The 22792-nt window shown below is 53.1% G+C and overlaps 1 protein-coding gene across 1 annotated transcript in view; it reads left to right on the forward strand.

Moving 5' to 3' along the window:
• Positions 1 to 4331: 4331 nt before the first annotated feature.
• Positions 4332 to 22792, forward strand: part of SHISA6 (shisa family member 6) — a 150451-nt gene continuing 131990 nt past the window's right edge. The window contains exons 1-2 of the mRNA XM_058038937.1: positions 4332 to 5005; positions 16441 to 16601. Coding sequence (XP_057894920.1) covers positions 4332 to 5005; positions 16441 to 16601 — 835 coding nt within the window. The remainder of the gene's footprint in view (positions 5006 to 16440; positions 16602 to 22792) is intronic.

Genomic DNA, 22792 nt, shown 5'->3' on the forward strand with positions numbered 1-22792 from the left:
TCTCTCCAATCCCCTCTTTCTCCCTGCATCCCCAGGGGTGCCACAGTTTGTAGAGAATGTTTGGAAGGTTACCCTTGTTCTGGATTTTCTGTTAATATCAGGAAGGAGCCTGCAGGAAAAATGGAGAGGTGATTTATAAGGCTGAACTGACAGGACAAGGGGGAATGGCTTCAAACTAAAAAAGGGGAAGTTTAGGTTGGGTATTAGGAAAACTTGGGGTTTTGCAGAATTGCAGTGGTAAAAGCACTTTCTAAAGGCTTCTCCATGAGCAGAGCTGGATAAATAATGAGGAATTTCTCATTTGCTGTAGAAGTTTCTTTGTCTTCTGCTTGCAGATGGCCCCATTTGGAGGGAGTGCATTGCTGCCATGCCTGTCCCCAACACTGGGGACACCTCAGGGAAGTCCCTGCAGCTCTCCCAGGTGGGCTGGTGGCACCTCTCCTGCCCAGGTGGGCACAGCCTGGCCACCTCCTGCCCCTGGGTGAGGCAGAACAGGAGCCGGGGACAGGGACAGCTGCAGGACAGAGCTGGGACAGCCACTGCACTGGGCTGAGCAATGGGAACAGGGAGAGAGAAACGAGGGGGTCCCATGGGGAAGGAGAATCCCAGCTCCTCCAGTTGTGCAAAAGCACACAAAGCACAGAATTCACTCAGGCAGCAGGGAACAAACCAACCATGAAAAGCTGGTGAGATGTCCCTGTTTTGCTTGGGTTTCTTGTCCTGTCCTTTGAGGCAGCTGCCCAGGAGCTGCAGGAGAGGCTGAGCACATCTGGCCCAGCCTGTGTGTGGCTCTGCCACCCCTGTGCCTGCTTGGTCCCCGTGGCATTTTCCTGCTTGGCATCTGGAACAAGCCTCCTCCAGCCTGCAACAAACCCGGGATCCACCCATCCCTATTCGGGCAAGAAGGAATCCAGCTCCACAGAAATAACCCCAAAAACTCCTATCAGGAGCTTTTTGTAGCTACATTAATTTTAGAAGAAAAATTAGGTCCGGAGTGCTGGGCTCATTTTAATGAAGATTCACTGTCACAACCGAATCCCCTGGCGAGCAGGAATCAGCTTTTGAGCACATCAGAGTCATCAGAAACTCCTCTCTCAAAGTCACCCGAGGCCGATGAGGGGCAGGGCAGGGGGCTGAGGGAGGGATGCTGGCTTGGAATCGGATTTCGGGACTTTGTGGAGCTGCACTTCCCTTCCCTGCCTGCAGCCGCGGCTGCTCCGGCTCGGAGATGAAAGCACCCGGCACAGGAGATAAACACGAAAACAGCTCTGGAACAGTCAGGCTGCCAAAAACAACCCGGGGAGGATGGGACGGGAGATGAAAGAGAAAGAGCTGGAGGTTTTGGAGTGACTGCAGGTGGGGCTGGAGCTGTCACAGAGCCGCTGTCACACAGCCTGGGGGGAGTGCAGCTCAGGATTTTCCCCCACAAGCATCTCAGCTCTGTCCTTCCCTCCCACCACCAGAAACGCGGCTCCAAACCCCAGGAAAGTCCCAGAAATCCAGCGCGGCTCCTTAGGGACTCTTTCCTTCTTTCCACATTTGCTTCAGCTTCTTCTCTCCGGTATTTTGGCCCCAGGCAAGGCAGTGGGATTATACCGGGCATCCCGGGAAGCTCTGTCCTTCTTCAGCTCGCTCTGGCGTTGATAAATTGAGCAGCAGGAGGAGGCAGAGGCATCTGAGTGGGGTTTCATCGTCCCCTCGGTGTGATAAAGCTGTGGTGGCACCAAAGGAGCACCACCAAGGCTCAGCTGGTTCAGTCACGGAGGAAAAGCCAATCTCAGCCCCCAGATATCCTGTGGGGCAGAAAACCTGACCCTCAGCATTTCACCAGGCACGTTCTGTGCCCTTGTAATGTTCGGTGTAAGGACAGAGCTCTGCCAGGTGTTTCTGTCTCAAACCATTGGATCTTTCCCCCAAGGGGTGCCTGCAGCAGGATGCCTTGTCCAGCTGGGAGAGGGTGCTGGGGTTTTGAGTGGCAGCTCTCTCCCCTGAGCAGAGCCACTGCAGAGCCCCCATTCCTGTGTGCAGGGGTCACAGGTGAGGGAAGGACCTGCACTGCTCCATCTGGGTGCCTCCCACACTCTGCAAAAGCCTTGCAGAGGCACAGACAGAGTTTCAAGGCAACCCGGGGCTGACAGAGGATGTTTCTGTGGATGTTTCTGTGGTGAATTTGATGAGGACACGTGGAAGGCCCACAGTTTGGAGATGGCCTCCTTGCATCAGTCAAATCTGCTTTGCAGCCTTTGGTGTCAGGGTTTGGCAGCCACTCATGCCAGGGGAATTATCCCCAGAGGAGCTGGGCACAGGGTATTGGGGTTCAGAGGGGTGCAGAAATTAATTAAAGCAGCTCAGATTCATCCTGGGTGGCCTCAGGCTGCCTCCCTTTGCCACTGCCCATGGTGTGGATTCACCTGGGCACCTCCCTCACCTGCAGTTCTCAGCAGCCATGGAAGGGTAGCAGCCCTTCCTTCTGTGAAAATTGAAGGGATTTTCAATTTCTCCAAGCGCTCCCCAGCACCAGAGCAGCTTTAGATGGCACAGCCAAAGCTTTTTCTACCTGCCTCAGTCTGTGGACTCTCCTAAGGGAGTTATCAAATGGGCTATGGGCACTCACACCTTGGTAGATTGAGGAGGTGATTCCCACAGGCTGCAAGAAGGGAATTTTAGGAGTGGTTCTCCTTTCCTCCTACACTGCTTTCCTGAAAACTGCCTGTCTGCAGCTGCAGGGATCCCCCCAGCTCCCACCTCCGTGTGCTGCTCCTTGCTGGGATCCCTCGCTGTCCTCTGCGTGTCCTTACAGCTGGCAGCACCTCGGCTCCTTCAGGAAACGTGTGTGGAGGCTTCAGTGGGTTTCCAGTGGGACACGGAGGAAGCACCAGGGCTGTGAGGGAATCCTGCCTCGGTGGCTCACAGCAGTGAGAGCTGCTGTGCCTGAAGGGATCTGGCTCAGAACAAACCTGTGGTGGCCGTGCCAGGGTCACTGGGCAGCCCAGGGCAGTACCAGCCCTCCCCTGCAGCACCCCAGAGCTCTCCTGGAGCAGGAACAGCTGGAAAGAGTGGGGAATGCATTGGGAACAGCTGGAAGGAGTGGGGAGTGTGTCGGGCTGGGGTGGGGGACCTGCTCTCTCTCCATGCCAAGCACATCAGGGAGCAGGAGCGGGCACAGGGAGCAGGGGCTGGCACTCAGCTGGGCTCAGGGAGGTGCCAACAGCCCCAGGCTGGAGCAGCATTACGGGGAAGCCTGGGAGAGGCTTGTCCCGTGCAGGGCTGGCCGGGCTGAGGGAACAGCATGGCCTGGGGACAGCACGGCTGGGCAGCCCTGGGGACAAGGTGTGCTCAGCACCTGGCTCTGCTGCGGGCACTGCCCCGGCACGGGGACAGGGTCACACACACCTACAGGGACCACAGGGACTACAGCCCTGGGGACAGCGAGGGGGATCTACAGCTCACACACACCTTTAGGGACCGCATTCCAGCCAGGATCACACCCCTGGGGACAGCTAGAGAGCCACACCCCATACACACCTTTAGGGACCACATCACTGCCAGGACCACATCCCCGGGTACAGCTGGAGTGGCCACTCACCGCATCCCTGCCAGGACCAGGTCCCGGGGGACAGGTCCAGTGGCACGCACCACATCCTCACCAGGAGCACATCCCGGGGGACAGGTCCGGAGTCACTCACCACATTCCCACCAGGAGCACATCCCGGGGGACACGCACCAGCTCTCACACCCCTACCCGTACCCCGTCCCCGAGCCCATCCCCTCTCCCTGCGGATCCCCCTCTCTGGGGCGCTGCCCGTGCGGGCGGAGCGGTGCCGGGGTGCGGGCGGAGCGGTGCCGGGGTGCCGGCGGAGCGCGGCGCGGTCCCGGTGATGTCAGGAGCGGCCCGGCAGCGGTGGGCGGTCCTTCCCCGGCTCCCGGCTCGGCTCGGCTCGGCTCCGCTCCGCCCCCGGCTGGGCTGGGAGCGCGGGCAGCCCCGCGGCCCCGCTGCAGTCCCGCTCGCTCCGGCATGGTAAGGCCGTGGGCACGGGGCGGGCGGGCGGGGGCGGGCCGGGCTGCCCGGGGCGCGGCGGGCTCTCACCCTCTCCCCGTCTCTCGCAGCCCCTCTCCGGAGCAGCGCCGGGACCCCGCCGCCTCCAGCCGCGCTCCGCCGGGCTCCGCCGCCCGCCGGCATGAGCGTGAAGCGCCCGGCGCCGGGCGGCCGCCGCTGAGGAGGAGCCGAGAGCGGGACCCCCGGCCGCGCCCGCCCCGCTCCATGGGGCAGCGCCGCTGAGCCCCCCGCCCGCCCGCCCGCCCCCCGAGCCCCCCGCGCCTCGCCCCTCGCCATGGGGCCGCGGCACCTGCTGCTGCTGCCGCTGCTCCTGCTCTCCCTGCAGCTCCTGGCCCTGCTGCTGCCGCTGCCCGCGCAGGCGGCCGGGCCCCCCCGCGCCAAGGGCAACCGGACCCAGGGGGCGGCGGCGGCGCGGCGGACCCCCAAGCCGGGCAGGGAGCTCCTGAACCAGACGCTGGCGGGCCCGGGCGCCGCCGCCCCCACGGCGCTGCCCGGGCGCGGCAAGGGCGCGGGGGGCGGCAAGGCGGCCCCCGGAGGCGGGGGCTCGGCCCCGGCCCACGAGACGTGCTGGGGGTACTACGACGTGAGCGGGCAGTGGGACAAGGAGTTCGAGTGCAACAACAGCCTGACGGGCTTCCGCTACTGCTGCGGCACCTGCTTCTACCGCTTCTGCTGCAACAAGCGCGCCGAGAAGCTCAACCAGAGCCTGTGCCGCAACTACAAGAGCCCCGAGTGGGCCCACCCCACCACGGCCAGCGGCGCCCTGCCCGCCGACGGCGGCGACGGCGGCGACGGGGACGCCAACAAGTACGACCCGGACAAGGACAGCACCAACGCCACCGTGTACATCTCGTGCGGGGCCATCGCCTTCGTGCTCATCGCCGGTGTCTTTGCCAAGGTGGCCTACGACAAGGCGCGGCGCCCGCCCCGGGAGATGAACATTCACAGGTACGTTCATGAGCATTCACTCCTTCCCCTGCCCCCCCTCACCGAGCTTCCCCCTTGGCAGAGTCTGCTCAGGGTTTCTCTAGTGAGAAACTGTGGCCCCTCGCCCTGGAAGACAGTGTGGTGTCAAGCTAGGAACCCTGGAGCTGCCCACCCGAGGGCTCTGTTTGAGTTCCCAGCTGTGCAGCCTGCCGAGAGTTTCCCGTGGCATGGCTCCTCCAGGGATTCCCCCTTTGGACTTGCTGCCCAAGGGCTCAGTTTTTACACTGCTGTCAGGGGCTCTCTCTGCCCGAGGAGTGTCCCTGTGAAGCGCCCCCCCGGGTCTCTACGCTTTGCTCTGGCTGTCCATGAGTTTCCCCTGCCAACCCTTCCAAGGGTTTCCCCAGTGCCATGGCTCTCCGACGCCTGTGCCACCTGGACAAACGATTTCCCATTGTGCTGCCTCTTCGAGGGGTCCCCCTTGAGTCATTTATCCAAGGGTTTCCCCCTTTGCCAGGGCTGTGTAAGGCTTCCTTCTTTGCACCATCCACCAAAGGATTTTCCCTTTCCATCCTCTGCCCAGGAGTTCCTCCTCCCCACGGTCCGACCAGGGCCACCCGCACCCTTCTGTCCATCCCCCTGCCCACCCCGGGGCCCGTCCTGGTGCTCCGTGGCTCTTCTGCCGCGGCCGCGTTTGTGCTTTCCTGCCGCGCCTTCAGCACCGGCGCCGCGGACAGCTCCGGGACAGCTCCGGGTTAATTCCCGGACAGCTCCGGGAGAGCCCCGGATAATTCCCGGACAGCTCCGGGACAGCTCCGGGACAGCTCCGGGTTAATTCCCGGACAGCTCCGGGACAGCTCCGGGACAGCTCCGGGTTAATTCCCGGACAGCTCCGGGACAGCTCCCGGTTAATTAATTCCCGGACATCTCCCGGATTGTTCCCGGGCTGTTCCCGGACAGCTCCGCGCTGCCCCGCTCTGCCCAGAGTCCGTCCCGGAGCTCCACGTGTAGCCGTCCCCGGCACCCCGGCATTCCCCTCCTGCCCCCGGCACCCCCTTCTGCCCCCGGCATTCCCCTCCTGCCCCCGGCATTCCCCTCCTGCCCCCGGCATTCCCCTCCTGCCCCCGGCACCCTCCTCTACGTTGCCTTTGCCCCTCGGCATCCCGGCACCCCTCTCCTGCCCCCCAGAGCCTCCCTCTCCACCTCGGCACCCCCTTTTACCCCTCGGAGACCCCTCCTGTTCTCCGGCACCCCGATACCCCCCTCCTGCCCCCCGGAGTGTCCCCCAGCATCCCGGCTGGGCTCCCTTGCACCCTGCACCCCTCCTCCTTTCCCCGTGATGCCCCCACATGCCTCTTGCCCCCCAGGTACGACCCTCCTGCCCCCAGGCATGCACGTCCTTCCCCCTGGGACCCCGGCACATCCCTCCTGCCCCTGGCACTCCCTCTCTGCACCCGGGGATCCTCAGCAGCCCCCAGACCGCTCCATCTCCTCTCCAAGCCTCCCCAGAGCTCCCCCAGAACAGCAGAGCTGCTCAGACCCCGCGGCTCCTGTCCTGTCCTGCCCTGTCCCATCCTGCCCGGCCAAGGGGAAGTTTGGGGTGTGCAGAGGGGATGGGGATGGATCAGAACCCCCGGGGGAAGTTTGGGGTGTGCAGAGGGGATGGGGATGGATCAGAACCCCCGGGGGAAGTTTGGGGTGTGCAGAGGGGATGGGGATGGATCAGAACCCCCGGGGGAAGTTTGGGGTGTGCAGAGGGGATGGATCAGAACCCCCTGGTGGTGCCTTCCCCGCGGGGCCGCTGGGGCTGTGTGGGGACACTCTGGTGGTGGCAGAGCTCTGTCCTTTCCCTGTTCCACTCTGTCCCTCTTAGATCCCTCTGATCTCTTGGTCTCAGCCCATCCCTGCCCGTCCCTGCGGGCTCGCTGCCCCTCGTTGCTGTGAGGACAGGAGCTCTCTGTGGCACACCAAGTCCTGCTGCACAGCAAAAGCTCGGGCGGCTGTAGCAATCCTCCTCCTGGACAAATGCGTGTTCTCTCTCAGTTCATATTTATTTTATGATGAAAAAGTCCCTCCAAATGATGAGTGCTGCTTGCGTGCCGTGAATGCGAGAGCTGCCTGTGCCTGAACATAAAAACTGGTGAGAGGCTTCTGTAGAAGAGCAGTGCTGGGCATCAGGGGAAAGTCCTCAACTCTAGCAGATAATGCCTCCTAAAAATGATTTTAGTGAAGATTTTTAATCAGAACTCCTGAAATCATTCACCATATTTTAAAGGCTGAACTTCAGCTGCAACCAACAGAGACTGGGGGGAGAAATATTAGTTTTTTAAGAGGAAAAAGAGATGAGTGACGCAGTTTTTATTTATTTGGGGTGATGTTTTTTATTTAGACTCCTCCCTGCAGTGAGGACACACTGTGAGGGTGAGATTTACATTTGCTGAGGGTCTGACCCACATATTCCATTCCAAATCCCACCTGCCCCTGGTCCCTGCAAGAATTTAACTCCACAGTGTTAAAAACTACACACAGCTGTGTAGAGACAGGGGTCCTGCAAGTGGCTTAGCCAGAAAATCGTGTTTTGTTAATGAAGGGATGGTTCCCCAGCTGCCCAGCTCTTCTGGCTTCGAGGCAACTTTGCCTGGGCCTTATCTTCACACTAAATTTGGAAATCTGGGTTGGATGTCCATATGTTACTTCTGCTCCAGCTCCAGCCTGCTGCAGGGTTGGATCCTTCACCCTTGGAAATCAGAGCCAGTGTTGCCAGACTTGTCTGGATTCTTCCTGATGTTTTCATTTCTTTGATGCTTGCTTTGCTTTATTTAGATAAGTTCTGCTGAAATGATTCACCTGTGTGTAGAAGTATGAATGGCAGATTGAGTGCTCGGGAAGCTTGACTTCCGGAGCATTTTAAGGAGTTGATTGACTTCTATAATATGGTAGCTGGTAAAAGATTATACCTTTCAGAGCTGTGTTACCTGAACTTGATCAACATCACACAAGCGTTTAAATATTTTGAAGCGCATCTCCGGCACTGGGCTGAATGCTCTGGGTGCTCTAAGCAGAATGCAAATACCAGGAGAGGAATGGTTTGTCTTTGTCTCTGACAGCTGCTGGGGAGGAACAGGCAAGGAGGAAAGCAGGTTGGGGTCAGACATTTCTGTCTGTTTGAGGTCGTGTCGGCTGGAGTGAAGTGTGACATCCAGAATGATTCTCTGTAGTGGTGGCGAGTGCATCAAACCTCAGAGTGCATCCTCTGGGAGGAGCAGAGCAGCAGCACAAGCACAACTTGCTACAGGGGCTGCAAAAAGCCTCTTGGGCTCGTATCCCACAGGCAGGGAAGATCAATGAGAACTTCCCCGCACCTCCCCACCAGCAGGATCACACTGGAAATTTTATTTCCTTGCAAATGCTCACAGAGCAGTGCCGTGTGCGGATGTCATCCCTCTGCCCATTTCTCAACCAGCTTTCACAGAAAATCCTCATGAACTCACTTAGAGAGAGCATTGTGAGGGAGGCAGGGCTCCTACAATGCCTTTTGGTGGAAGGAGGGTTTGCAGATCGCCAGGAGAGCTGTCAGTGAAGGGCTGGCTGTGCATGTGCAGCTCCGAGATGGAACCAGCTCCAGTTTCCAGGCACTGCCACGTCCCTTTAAAGCAAGGCACTGCTGTGATTCTGGGCTCACAAGCACTGATTCAGCCTTTCTAACAGCAGTTAAGTGGAAGTGCTTTGAAAAACAGGAGCTGAAATGTTCCTATTGTGCAGAAATGCTTGTAATGCTTTCAATGGAACTGATTTTTTTTTTTTATTTTTTGGCAATGACAGGGTCTTTGAGCCTGGCCATATAGAACTGCCTCTTGCTTTGGGGGTTACACTGCCAGAACTTTGCTGGGCTCCAGGTAGAAGCTGGGGCTGGTTTTTGAGACTCACACCCAGTAATATTGTGTGTGCTGATGCTCCTTCATGCATTGGTGAGGATGGTTTGTTTCTGTCTCATTGCCAGGGTTGTTTTCTTCTCTTGAGCATTTCTTGAGTGAAATTTAAGAGGTATTTGTTTTACTTTCAGTCTGGGGCTGAGTCAGGGAATCTCTGAGCAGGGAATATCGGCTGGTTCTTTCAAAGCTGGGTGAGTTTTTGTGCAGCACAAAGGGGTGACACAGAATGTTCTCACTCCGTGGCTGTGACCCTGCATCCCCACGCTACAGAACACAAATAATTCACAGCTGTAGCCCTGCTCCACGACCCCTGCTTAGCCCCAGCAGCAGCCACTGAGCTGGGGATGCACAGCTTGGGACTGAAATATCTCCAGTGCATCCCACTGGTCAGCTGGGGCCAGAGGGACACGGGGGCAGAGCTGGCCCTGGGGCACTGGCGGGAGCCCAGCTGCTCTCCTGGGAAGCTGCACAGGGATTTTTCCCAGCAAACCAGCTCTGTGTGCTGCTGAACGGCCTTATCTGGCCTGGCATGGAATGGCTGAGGGGTGGGAAAGGGAAAAGGGGAACAGGCTCTGTGCTGCGCTTCACTTCTCCCTCCTCCCACAGCATCTGTGCTGCTGCAAAGAGGGAAGAGCTCCGTGCTGCTCTTCCCTTCAGCCCCTGCATCCCCTGCTCTGGGAGTGATAACTGCCAGCTTTTAGAGATGAACATCCTTTGCCCATGTAGAGACCTGAGTTTAATTGATCCACTCCTGCTTGTTTCTGCTCCGTGGCTCTGAATTCCAACAGAGGGAATGGATCTGTCTGCTCCCAGATCCAAGGAGCTGCTGCTCTGTGTGAGCAACACAGCTCGAAATGCAGCAGGGTTTGTGTTCCTCAGGCTGCACCCCCACAGCCCAGGGCCCTGTGCTTGCTGAGGGGCTGCTGGAGGGAGCTGCTTTCAGCTGTGAAGGTTATGAGCAGCTCCTCTCTCCAGCCCTGCTGTTTGAGGCAGGGATCACAGGCAGCTCCTTCAGCGCTGCTCTCTGCTGCTGGAGCCAAAGGATCAAACCCCACGGTCCCCAGGGCAGGGAGGGAGTGCTGTGAACACTCCTGGCCACAGGGACTCTGCAGGAGCTTTTCTTTCTTGGATGCTGCTCCTGCTTCCAGTCTCTTTCCACTGATGTGATTTATGCTCTGCCTTTTTTCACTCTGCTCGGACTCACTCGGGTGCCTTTCAGCTGCTCTTTGCCCTGCTTTGAGTTGTTTAATCCTGATGGTTTCTGAGTCTCTCCTCTGAAGTGCTCTGTCCCTCTCACAGGCACAGAATACAGGTCAGACTGAGCTAAGAAAAACCAACAAAGGTGCAGCCATAAAATACCAGAATCACAGAGTGGACAGGGTTGGAAGGAACCTTAAAGATCCTTTCATTCCACCCCCTGCCATGGGCAGGGACACCTTCACTGGTGACCTCAGACAAGTTCCTCAGGACTGGTTCTGTTTCTCACCAACCCTGCACCTGGCTGGGTTTGGGGTTACCCCTGAGCAGGGAGAACACCTGGATCCTGTCCCTTTGCAGGGTGAATGGCCCAGATGCAGACCCAAACCCAGGCCAGGTGTGTGTCTGGGGGCCTGTACCTGTACAAAACATTTTTCCTTTTGTTTCCCTTCCATGCGCTGGGAAAGCTCCAGTTTGGAGCCCTGGTTGTGGTTTGCAGTTTGATAATTGGGGTTTTTCTGCTGTGTTTTCCTCTCTGAGTCTATTTTATTAAGAGATTGACTCTGTGGGAGCACAGAGGCTGCCTGGCCACTGACACCGTCTGATGCTTCTGGGCTTCTCCTTTCCCTTTGAACTTCTCCCATTACGAGAGGCCAGGCTCAGGAACCATGCTGCCTCCACCAAATCAGCTCAGTGTCTCTAATTCCCATTTATTTGGCATTTTCCTGCTTGCTAATTAACTTTTTCTGTTGGTCCAACTCCATCATGAGTTGTCGAGGGAATCCAGCGTAGCTCTGAACCTCCATTCCTTTCAGTTTTGTAATCTCTTATATCCTTAAGTAGCAGTTGATCTCTGCGCCTTTGGAGATCAGATGCCTTTTAAAATTTCTGTTTCACACAAGATCTGAACTTTCTGGGGCAGATGAGGTCAGGGCATGTGCTGCTTACCTTTGCCCCCGCTCACATGGGCTGGCTGTGCCTCCTCAGATCTGTGTGTGCCCTGCTTGGAGGGCTCAGATATCTCCTTCCCCAGGTGGATAAACACAGAATTCTGCCACAATAAATGCTGTGCCTCCTCAGATCTGTGTGCTTGGAGGGCTCAGATATCTCTTTCCCCACGTGGATACACACAGAATTCTTCCACAATGAATGCTGGGCTTCCTCAGATCTTAGTGCACTGCCCTGCTTGGAGGGCTCAGATATCTCCTTCCCCAGGTGGATACACATAGAATTCTTCCACAACAAATGCTGGGCTGGGCTGTGCTCTCACCACAACTTCCTTTGTTGTGAGGGCTCTTCAGAGCAAGCTCAGCTTTCTCAGTGATTTCAAAGCCCCTAAGCTGTGCTCAGAGCAGAGGATTTGCTGTGGACCCAGAGCCCCTGTGCTCGACCCTTCCCCAGGTGCACTGTGCGAGCCCTGGGTGCTGTCTCTGTGTTTGTGCCTGGGGATGCCCAGCACAGAGCAGGACAGAGCTGGGCCAGCACAGCATCGTCCCCACAGCCTTGCACACCCTGCAAATCCTTCTGATTATATTTCCTCTCCTTTCTGAGCTCTGTCCCTGTCCTGCACATCTCCCTGCTCTCCCCTGGTGCCTCTCCTGGGTTCATCTCCTTGCAGGGAGCCTCCCCATTGTTCTGAGAAGAGCAGGGTGGGTGCAGGTGGGAGCTGGGGGTCCCAGGGGCTGCTCCCCCAGCAGCCAGCCCCAGCCTGGAGCACCTGGGGGTACCAATCCCCTCCTGACTCACTGTGCCCAGCAGCCTGGCCATGTCCTGCCCTGCTGAGGACACTCAGGGTGACATCTCTCTGCAGAGGAACACCCCTTGGAAAGGTTCATTTTAAGCTTTTAATTACCAAATCTTTACGTGATGGTTTTGTTTTCTTTGGGCCCGCTGTGTTCAGAGGAACTGGTGTCACCCATTTGGTGTCACCCATTTGGTGTCACCCATTCTGGGCTCAGTCACTGCTGGCAATGCCTTGCCCACATCACAGCAACAGCTAGAGATTATCCAGTTTGGGCATTGTTGTCAGTCAGGTGTGTGAAGTGTCTTTGGAGCTGGATTAAATTCCAGAAGCTTCCCAAGTTGTGTTGGGCATTAAGAGTTCTCAGGAGACATCTGATTTTTTCCTGTGTGCCCTGGGCACGCAGGACCCGGCTGGCAGCGCCTGGAGTGTGGGAATGTCCCAGGAATGTGGGAATGCCACTGGAGTGTCCATTCCTGGGCACACAGGACCCAGCTGGCAGTGCCTGGAGTGTGGGAATGTCCCAGGAATGTGGGAATGCCCTGGGCACAAGTACCCCAGGACCTGGCTGGCAGCACTTGGAATGTGGGAATGCCCCAGGAGTGTCAATCCCTGGGCATGCAGGAGCCAGTTGGAAGGGTCTGGAATGTGGGAATGCCCCAGGAGAGGCCAGCCCCAGGTGTGCTCAGCATCTGGAGCTGCCCAGGGCACGGAGCAGGTGCAGGGACAGCAGCCAGGCCATGAATAATGCACAGCTGCTCTCGGTGACAGTGGCTGTGACCCAAGAGCTGTCCCTCAGAGAGAGCTGTCCCTTCCAGGTGAGCTGGCTCCAGGCTGGATAAATCCATCTCCTGCAATAACTGCCTCTTTCTCTCCCAGTTACTAACAGAGCATAGGGGAGTCTTTAACCTGGCTGTTTTTGTAGTGAAATCCTGGCTGTGTTGGAGTGATTGGAGTTCTGCCACCAGCTCCATCCCTGCTCTGCTTTTGGCAGCTGCAGCTCAGCCAGGCACTGCTCCCTTCACTGCTCTGCCAGACCCATTTGGTCACTCTCCTTCCACTCCTCCCCAAACTCACAGGGACCTGGAGCAGGAAATTCTGTTTTCTGGCAGAACTCAGGTCTGCAGAGAGGGGATTTTCAGAAGGTGAATCAGTGAAGTTTTGAGGTGCAGCCCCTGCCCTGCTGGGAACAGGCAGCTCTTCCTGTCCAGCACCCCCAGACCCCTCAGCTCAACCTCATTTCCCTCATTTCCCTCCCAGCCTGCTGGAGCTGCCACCAGAGCTGCCCTGGTGACAGCAGAGGGGACACCCTGAACACTCCTCAATTAACACTCGCACTGTTAATTGGTGTTGGCAATCTGTGGGTATGGGGAAAGTGGGACAATACAGCCCAGAAGGACATTGAGGGAGGAGACTGAGGTTCTGGGCTGGGTTAGAGGGGCAGGGTGAGCTGCGCTGAGCTGGTTCCTCCCAGCTTCACCTTCTCCCTGAGTACAAAGCCACATTTTGGGATCAAAGCCCTTCCAGCACCAGCCCCCAGCCTTGCTGCCCCGCTGCTTCCATCCACCCCTCAATTCCTTTGGATTTACACCAAATCCTTTTGATTTTTCTTTCTGAAAATTGATGAACCCCAGTGTTCATCCCACTGGATTTTCCCCAAATTTGTGCAGAGTGCCACCAGAGCCATCCAGGGAGCAGGGCCTGACCTGGGCTGTCCCTCTGTGATGGTGTTCACAGGGGTCTGAGATGGGGGAAGAGACGAGGATCTGACTCCAGGTTACAGAAGGCTGATTTATTATTTTATGATATATATTATATTAAAACTATACTAAAAGAATAGAAGAAAGGATTTCATCAGAAGGCTAGCTAAGAATAGAATAGGAAAGAATGATAACAAAGGTTTGTGACTGACTGAGACAGTCTGGACAGCTGGACTGTGATTGACCATTAATTAGAAACAACCACGTGTGACCAATCCCAGATGCACCTGTTGCATTCCACAGCAGCAGATAATCAATGTTCACATTTTGTTCCTGAGGCTTTTCAGCTTCTCAGGAGGAAAAATCCTGAGGAAAGGATTTTCCATAAAAGATGTCTGTGACATCCACCCATAGATTTCCCTGCCCAGGGCAGTGCAGCCCCCAGCTGCCCCTGGCTGCTCTGGGTGAGGGTGGCACAGAGCCCCAGCTGGGACTGGCATGGCCATGACGTGAGGGAAAGGTGTCACAAACCCTTATCAGTGCCACGCTCCAGCCAGCGAGCTTTGTGCTCCTCAGATAAGAGATGTGGCGTCACAGGAAGGTTCCTGGAGTGTCTCATATCCTTGTGCAGGTGATTAGGGCGCTGCTGACATCAGTGGCACTAATTGTGCCCAAATGGCTGCACACGTGGCACACAAATATTGCAGTGAGTCTGTTCTCCTGGAGCTGTGCATGGGCACTGAGCCAGCTGGAGCCAGGGGACTGTCACCAGCAAATCTGCCTCTTTGAGGTGGCACTGACCTTCCACCTCCCCAGGGCTTTATGGAAATAAACACAGCACCGTGATGGAATTGGTACAGAATGAACCAGCTCCATCCCAGCTGGGCTTGCTGCTTTGTTCTGTCCCATTTCCACTGCCCCAGCTCCTCCAGCTCGCCCTGTGTGCCCACCCTGTGTTCCCCAGCTCCCCTTGTGTGCCCACCCTGTGTGCCCAGCTCCCCTTTGTGTCTCCCAGCTCCTCCTGTGTTCCCCAGCCCACCCTGCCCTCTCTGAGTCCCTCCCTTGGAACCCCTGGAATGAAGTTCTGCAGTTCTCCTATTTCCTAGTATCAAAACCAATAACCAACTGTCATCATCACTCCACAACCACCCCCAAACAAACTGGGTGACGTCGCTTTTCACAGAGGGGAAAAAAATCCTTGGAGTATCCAAGGGGAAGCCATTGGCTGCAGCTGAACTGGGTGGCATTGCATTTCACAGATATAATACATAATAAATAATATATATATAATATATAATAAAATATATATTATGTATTATATTTTATATATATGTATATATAAATAAATAATATATATAATATATAATATATCATATAATAATATAATAAAACCTTGGAGTATCCAAGGGGAAGCCATTGGCTGCAGTGAACTGGGTGACATTACATTTCACAGATATAATACATAATAAATAATATATATATATATATAATATATAATAAAATATATATTATGTATATATTTTATATATATGTATATATAAATCAATAATATATATATAATATATCAAATAATAATATAATAAAACCTTGGAGCATCCAAGGGGAAGGCATTGGCGGCAGTGAACTGGGTGACATTACATTTCACAGATATAATACATAATAAATAATATATGTAAAATATATAATAAAATATATATTATGTATTATATTTTATATATATGTATATATAAATCAATAATATATATAATATATAATATATAATATATAATATATAATATATCATATAATGATATAATAAAACCTTGGAGCATCCAAGGGGAAGCCATTGGCTGCAGCTGAACTGGGTGGCATTGCATTTCACAGATATAATACATAATAAATAATATATATATATATAATATAATAAAATATATATAATGTATTATATTTTATATATATGTATATATAAATAAATAATATATATCATATATAATATATCATATAATAATATAATAAAACCTTGGAGCATCCAAGGGGAAGCCATTGGCTGCAGTGAACTGGGTGACGTTACATTTCACAGATATAATACATAATAAATAATATATATATAATATATAATAAAATATATATTATGTATTATATTTTATATATATGTATATATAAATAAATAATATATCATAATATATCATATAATAATATAATAAAACCTTGGAGCATCCAAGGGGAAGCCATTGGCTGCAGTGAACTGGGTGCCACTGCTTTTCCCTGGGAATGGCAGGGAGAGCTCAGCCATGCAAGCAATCCCTGCTGAGCACAGAGCCCAAGGTAGGCTCAGAGCTGTGCTGACATCAAGCCCTGCAAGTTGGTTAATCCATTTTTCTGCCTCGTGGTTCTCCTTTAAAAACCACTGCCAGCGCTGCTGGGATTTGGGCTTTGTTTGAGCAGGGATTTCAGGGGGTGGGGATCCTGATCTCGGTCAGTTTTGAGGGAGTTTGGCTCGGGCAGGGGGGTTTTGGTGTCACTTTGAGGAGGTGCCAGGGCTGGGGCCAGCAGGGCTCCTGATGGAGGCTCTGTGTGCCAGGAGCAGTTTGTGATGATGGAGAGGCACCATAACCCAGGGCTGGAGTGAATTAGAGAGAGCAGATGAGATACCAAACAATGGCCAGGCAAGCCTGGAAGTCCTTGCAGCAGATACACAGAAAGAAACAGAGCTTTTAGGTCATATTTTTATATTTTATTATTACTGCTATTGTTGCACTTTTTCCTCTGTTTATGGTATGAACCCAGCTGCTTTGGGTTCACAAGTACAAACACTGAATTCTATTCTAGTCTATTCTGAAATACTGAATTTTTGGCTGGGTTAAAATACATTTTTTTCATTTTTTCCCTTTTTTTTTCCTGTCTCCCCAGGGCTCTGGCCGACATCCTAAGGCAGCAGGGACCAATCCCAATCGGACACTGTGAAAGAGAGACAATCTCGGCCATAGATACCTCCCCCAAAGAGAACACCCCAGTCAGGACCTCCTCCAAAAACCAGTACACACCAGTACGCACCTCCAAGAGCAACCCAGGTAAGTGCTGCTGCCTCTGTCACATTTCCTGAAAAATCCCTTTGCCCAGGAGTTTCCTCCTGGGAAGCTGAGAAACCTCAGAGAGAAACAAAAACAATAATTATCTGATTGCTTTTCCTGTGATTTGCTACATTGAAATGTGGTTTGGAGATTGTTTATCCAACATGTGAATTGTTTTCGCTTAATGACCAATCACGTCCAGCTGTGTTGAGGCTCTGGAGAGTCACAGGTTTTTTCATTATTATCTTGTTAAGCCTTCTGTAAGATCCTTTCTCTGTTCATTAGTATAGATAATATAATATAATATAATATAATATAATATAATATAATATAATATAATATAATATAATATAATATAATATAATATAATATAATATAATATTCCAAGAACACAAAGTCAAATTCTCAATTCCTCCTTAGTCCTGGGGACCCAGCAAATACCACACTGGGGGCCATGCCAGGAGCCAGGAAAACAATATTATCTCCTTTGCTTCTCCTATGTTTGCTGCTTTGGAATGTGGTTTGGAGGTTGCTTATCCAACTGATCATTGTTTGATTGGTTTTATGTGAATTGTTTTTTGCTTAATGACCAATCACAGCCAGCTGTGTTGAGGCTCTGGAGAGTCACAAGTTTTTCATTAGTATCTTGTTAAACCTTCTGTAAGATCCTTTCTCTATTCTTTAGTATAGTTTTAGTATAGCATAATTAATAATATAATATAATATAATATAATATAATATAATATAATATAATATAATATAATATAATCATAAAATAATAAATTAGCCTTCCCTCTCCTCTCCTCTCCTCTCCTCTCCTCTCCTCTCCTCTCCTCTCCTCTCCTCTCCTCTCCTCTCCTCTCCCCACCAGTGAAATTCACAGGGTTTTTGGAGAATTTGGTGTGATTTCTCATATGTAAGTGAAATTTATGAGAGGAAGAAACTATTATGGGATATAAACTATGAAGGGAATGGATTTGTCTACTCAAAGCTCTCTGGTTTCACTATAAATTGCCTAAATGGACAGGAAGGAGTTGTTACACAGCACCTCTGGAATGATTTTTCCCTCTTCTGCTTTGGGACTTGTGTTAGTCACAAAACACATCTGTTGTCGTTTTCAGCTTCTTTTCATAAAAAGAAAAAAAAGGGATTATTTTTGCCTGATTTCCCCAGTGGCTCAGCTGGGAGGGGAAGGCTCCTTGGCTGCTTTGTGCCTGTTTGAAGGGGTTTGGTGCAATGTCCTCCCCCTGTGGGGACAGGTGGCAGCATCCCCTGAAGGTGACACTGTCCCTGCTCTCCCCTTTCCCTGAGAGCTGAGCAGATTCCTTAGCTTTCCCGTGCTCACCCCCCAAAGCAGGGAGCCCTGTGATTTTTGTGTGTCAATTTGGATCTGTGAGATAAAACCCTGGGCTGGAGAACAGCCTTGAGGTGAATTGTGTGGAAGAGGGAATTTCTTCTGCTTATCTGAGGCTTGGAGCTGCCTCTGGAGAGGATTTGTGCTCCTGAAACACGAGGAGTGAGGGATTGTGGCCAGTGAGCAGGGACAGGCACCATCAGCTGGGACATCACTTCAGGGTGACAGGGGTAGAGAGAATGAGGGCTGAGGGAGCTGGGAAGGGGCTCAGCCTGGAGAAAAGGGGGATCAGGGGGGAATTGTGGCTCTGCACAGCTCCTGCCAGGAGTGGACAGCCCCAGGTTGGGCTCTGCTCCAGGGAACAGGGACAGGAGCAGAGGGAACGGCCTCAGAGGAGCTCAGGGTGGGCACAGCAGGAATTTCCCCATGGAAAGGGGGCTCAGGGATTGGAAATGCCCAGGGAGGGTTGCAGTGCCCATCCCTGGAGGTGCCAAGGAATTCCTGGAGATGGCACTGAGAGCTCTGGGCTGGGGACAAGGTGGGGATCAGGCTGGACTCAGTCCTCCTGGAAGCCTTTTCCAGCCTCAATAATGCACATTATCACATTCTGGGATAATGCTGGGGTTCTGTGCCATTGGCACCTTCTGGAATAATGCTGGGATTTCATGCCATTATAGCACATTCTGGGATAATGCTGGGATTCTGTGTCACTGACACATTCTGGAATAGCCCTGGGATTGTGTCATTAGCCCCTTCTGTAATAATGCTGGGATTCTGTGCCATTGACACCTGGAATAATGTTGGGATTCTGTGTCATTAACACCTTCTGGAATAATGCTGGGGTTCTGTGCCATTGACACCTTCTGGAATAATGCTGGGATTTTCTGCCATTAGCGCCTTCTGCAGCCTCTGTGTCTCTTGCCTGGCTCCTGCTGCCCACTCAGGGCACACAGAACCAGAAGGAAGGGGCAGCAGGAATTCTTGCCCGGCAGCTGGAGGCACCAGCTATACTTGTTTTTTTGGGGACAAGGGGAAGAAAATGAAAAAGAAAATTAAAAAGATTAAAAAAAAAGGAAATAGGGAGAGCTGGAGGAAAAAGAGGAAAACAAGTATGGGAAACAAGGATCTGTTCTATCTTAAATGGAACAAAGCTGGTCAGCCCTGGTGTGGAGTAGAAAATGAGCAATGCTTGTTCTTGGGGGACAAAGGGAAGAAAATGAAAAAGAAAATGAAAAAAAAATTTAAAAAAGGAGGGAAATAGGAAGAGCTGGAGGAGAAAGAAGAAAACAAGTATGGGAAACAAGGATGTGTCTCAGCTTAAATAGAATGAAGCTGGCCAGCCCTGGTGTGGAGAAGAAAATCAGCAATGCTTGGTTTTTGGGGACAAGGGGAAGAAAATAAAATTAAAAAAAAGAAAATAAAAAAAAGGAAATAGGGAGAGCTGGAGGAAAAAGAGGCAGCAATATGGAATAGCAGGATCCAGGCAAGGCACTGCTCACTGGGGCTGCAAATTGGCTGCAGGAGCCCACAGCTGTAGGGGTTGGAAAGCAGCAGGTCTGGTGGCCGTGGCTCGCTGAGGAGCAGGAGAGGGGAGGCAGCCAGACAGGATTGTCCTCGTTGCACAGGGCCTGATTGAGTTTGGTGCTTGTTTGACTTGGAACTTTTGTTCCCAAACTTATAATTGGAAGGGTGCCCCTAAGTGCTGCTAAATAAACCTTGGCTTCATTTCCTGTGAGGCTGGCTGGGTGTCAGCGGGCAGGACGGCTGTGGGTGACAGTGACAAATGGAGGTGGCTGTCCCTGAGGTGCAGAGCAGCCTGGGCAGGTCCTGCTGGGGACACGGGAGAGGAGAGTGCGCTTCTCACTGCTGCTCCAAAGGAATTCCGGGCTGGTTTGGGCTGGGAGGGATCTGACAAAGCTCCTGTCCCACCCCTGTCATGGCAGGGACATCTGCCACTGTCCCAGGTGCTCCCAGCCCTGTCCAGCCTGGCCCTGGGCACTGCCAGGGCTGCTCTGGGCACCTGGGCTGTCCCTGTGGGCACAGAGTTTGGGGTGATTGGGGTTCAGGCTGTCTGTGGCACAGTTTGGCGTCATGGACGTATTTTATGAAAGTGCCTTCACCAGGATTTTTCTCCTGAGAAAAGAAATGTAACAATGATTATCTGATGGCTGTGGAATGTGGTCTGGAGGTTGCTCACCAACAGCTGCATCTTTGATTGGTTCCATGTGAATTGTTTTTAATTAATGACCAATCCCAGTCCAGCCGTGTCAGGACTCTGATCAGTCACGGGGTTTTATTATTCATTCTGTTCCAGCCTTCTCATGTATCCTTTCTTCTATCCTTTAGTGTAGTTTTAGAACATAATAAATATAATACATATAATATAATACATATAATACATATAGTATAATGTAATATAATACATATAATATAATGTAATATAATATAATAATCAGCCTTCTGAGAACATGGAGTCAAATTCTCATCTCTTCCCTCATCCTGAGGACCCTCAAATGCCACCTCAAGACTCTGGCCTAGATTTAGATTCTGTATATTCTGTTGGCCTCTTCATGCTCAGAATATCCCATTGCCTCTCCAAGGGGATGTTCTGGTGTGGATCCATGCCCAGAGGTGCCAGGGGAGTGTTGAGCACAGGACACCTTCCCCAGGGTTAAATTCTGCTCCTCACCTGTGCTGGGACCTGCAGGTGTGGAGAAGAGCTGGTGGCCAGGATCCCCACTTGGAATGCAGCAAACAGCCCAGGCCAGGGCTCTGATTAGCCTGACCTATCTGGAGAAGGCTTTTAATGAGCAGCTTGAGTCAGGATGTTCCAGAGATGGATGCATTCAAAGTGCTGCTTTCAGCAGTGCCTCGCACCCAGCGGCACATTCTGAGCTCCTTCTGAATGCGAACAAACGCAGGGCAGGCCTTAAATCCTCATGGGAATCGTGGCAAACATCTCCAGCCGAGCCCAGGGCAGCGTGGGGAGCACTGCCAGCCTGGGCAGCACGTGGGAAAGGGGCTCTGTGCCCCTGGCCCTGCTCCCCATGGGCTCAGCAGGGCGCTGCCCTTTCCTAAAGCACAGGGGATCCAGGTTCATTCTGGTTTATCAGTGCCTTCCCCTAAAGCCCAGACTCAGTCCAGATTATCAATGCTTTTCCTAAAGCACAGGGGATCCAGGTTATCAGAACCTTCCCCCAAGACCCAGGGGATCCAAGTTATTGGTGCCTTTCCCTAAAGCCCAGGGGATCCGAGTTCCCTCTGATTTATCAGAACCTTCCCTCAAAACCCCAGGGGATCCAGGTTATCAGAACCTTCCCCCAAAGCCCAGGGGATCCAGGTTCACTCTGGGTTCTCACTGCCTTCCCCTAAAGCCCAGGGGATCTGGGTCCCCTCTGGTTTAGCAAAGCCAACCCCCCAAAGCTCAGGTCATCCAGATTCATTCTGGGTTATCAGTGCCTTTCTAAAGCCCGGGGGATCCAGGTTATCAGAACCTTCTCCCAAAGCCCAGGAAATCCAGATTCTCTCTGGTTTATCAGAACCTTCCCCCAAAGCCCTGGGCATTCAGGTTCATTCTAGGTTATCAATGCCTTCCCTCAGAGGCCAGGGAATCCAGGTTTCCTCTGCTTTATCAGTGCCTTTCCTAAAACCCCAGGGGATCCTGGTTCATTCTGGTTTATCAGTGCCTTCCCCCAAAGCCCAAGGGGATCCAGGTTATCAGAACCTTCCCCAAATCCCAGGAGGTCCAAATTCCCCCCAGGTTTTCAATGCCTTTCCCCAAAGCCCAGGAAATTCCAGATTCCCTCCAGGTTTTCTGTGCCTTGCCCCAAAGCCCAGGGGATCCAGGTTATCAGAACCTTCCCTCTAAGCCCAGGTGACCCCGGTTCCCCGCAGGTTTTCAGTGCCTTCCCTCAAAGCCGAGGGTATTCAGGTTCATTCCAGGTTCTCATTGCCTTTCCCAAAGCCCTGGTGATCCAGGCTTATTCCAGGTTATCAGAACCTTCCCCTAAACCCCAGGGCATCCAGGTTCCCCCCAGGTTCTCACTGCCTTTCCCAAAGCCCAGGTGACCCACGTTCCCCCCACATTTTCAGTGCCTTCCCCTCATCCCTCCTTCCCTTTCCCCCTCTCCCCAGACCAGCTGGGCTCTGCTCCAGTTCTCCTCCTTCCCTCCCTGCCAGCATTAGCCAGCTTCTCCCCAAATCCCCAGCGCTGCTGGCATTCATTTGCCGAGGATCAGCGTGTGCAATGTGATGAAGGCTCGCAGCCCCTGCTGCTCGCAGCTTGTGCTGTCGTTCACAGCAGCTCAGGGCAATACAAAGCAGGTGGAAAACGATCCCCGGCCCTTTCCAGCTCTTGTGCTTGGCTCTGAGAAACTGCTCAAGGTGCAGGTGGGTGAGGAATGAGGGAGAGCACCTGGAAAGCGCCCCGAGTGTTCCAGGAATGGGGTTTTGCTATCTCCGTGGGTTTGTAGGAGCTGGGGCGAGGCAGAGCTGCTCCATCTGTGCTCCTGCCAGCACATCCCTGCCGTGGGGAGCACAGGGCTCCCTCCCAGGAACCCCAAAGGGTTAATAATGCCTGCTCCGAGCCGCCCCAAAATGTCAGAGCTTCCTTCTCTGAACGTTTCCAGGGGAAGAGTTACTGGGCGTCCTGGAATGTCATTGCCAAGGGGAGGATCCCAGCTGGATGGGGGAGCTGAGAGTGCAAAACTGCTCTGCGGGATTCAGGATCCTCACCTTGGACACCACTGCTCTGCTCTGTGGGGTGAGGGATTTAGGATCCTCACTTGGGCCATGGCTGCACAGAGATGCTCCTCCAGTCCTGTGTCCTCAGGCAGAG

The sequence above is a fragment of the Melospiza georgiana genome, chromosome 21 (assembly GCF_028018845.1).
Source record: "Melospiza georgiana isolate bMelGeo1 chromosome 21, bMelGeo1.pri, whole genome shotgun sequence".
Lineage (NCBI taxonomy): Eukaryota > Metazoa > Chordata > Aves > Passeriformes > Passerellidae > Melospiza > Melospiza georgiana.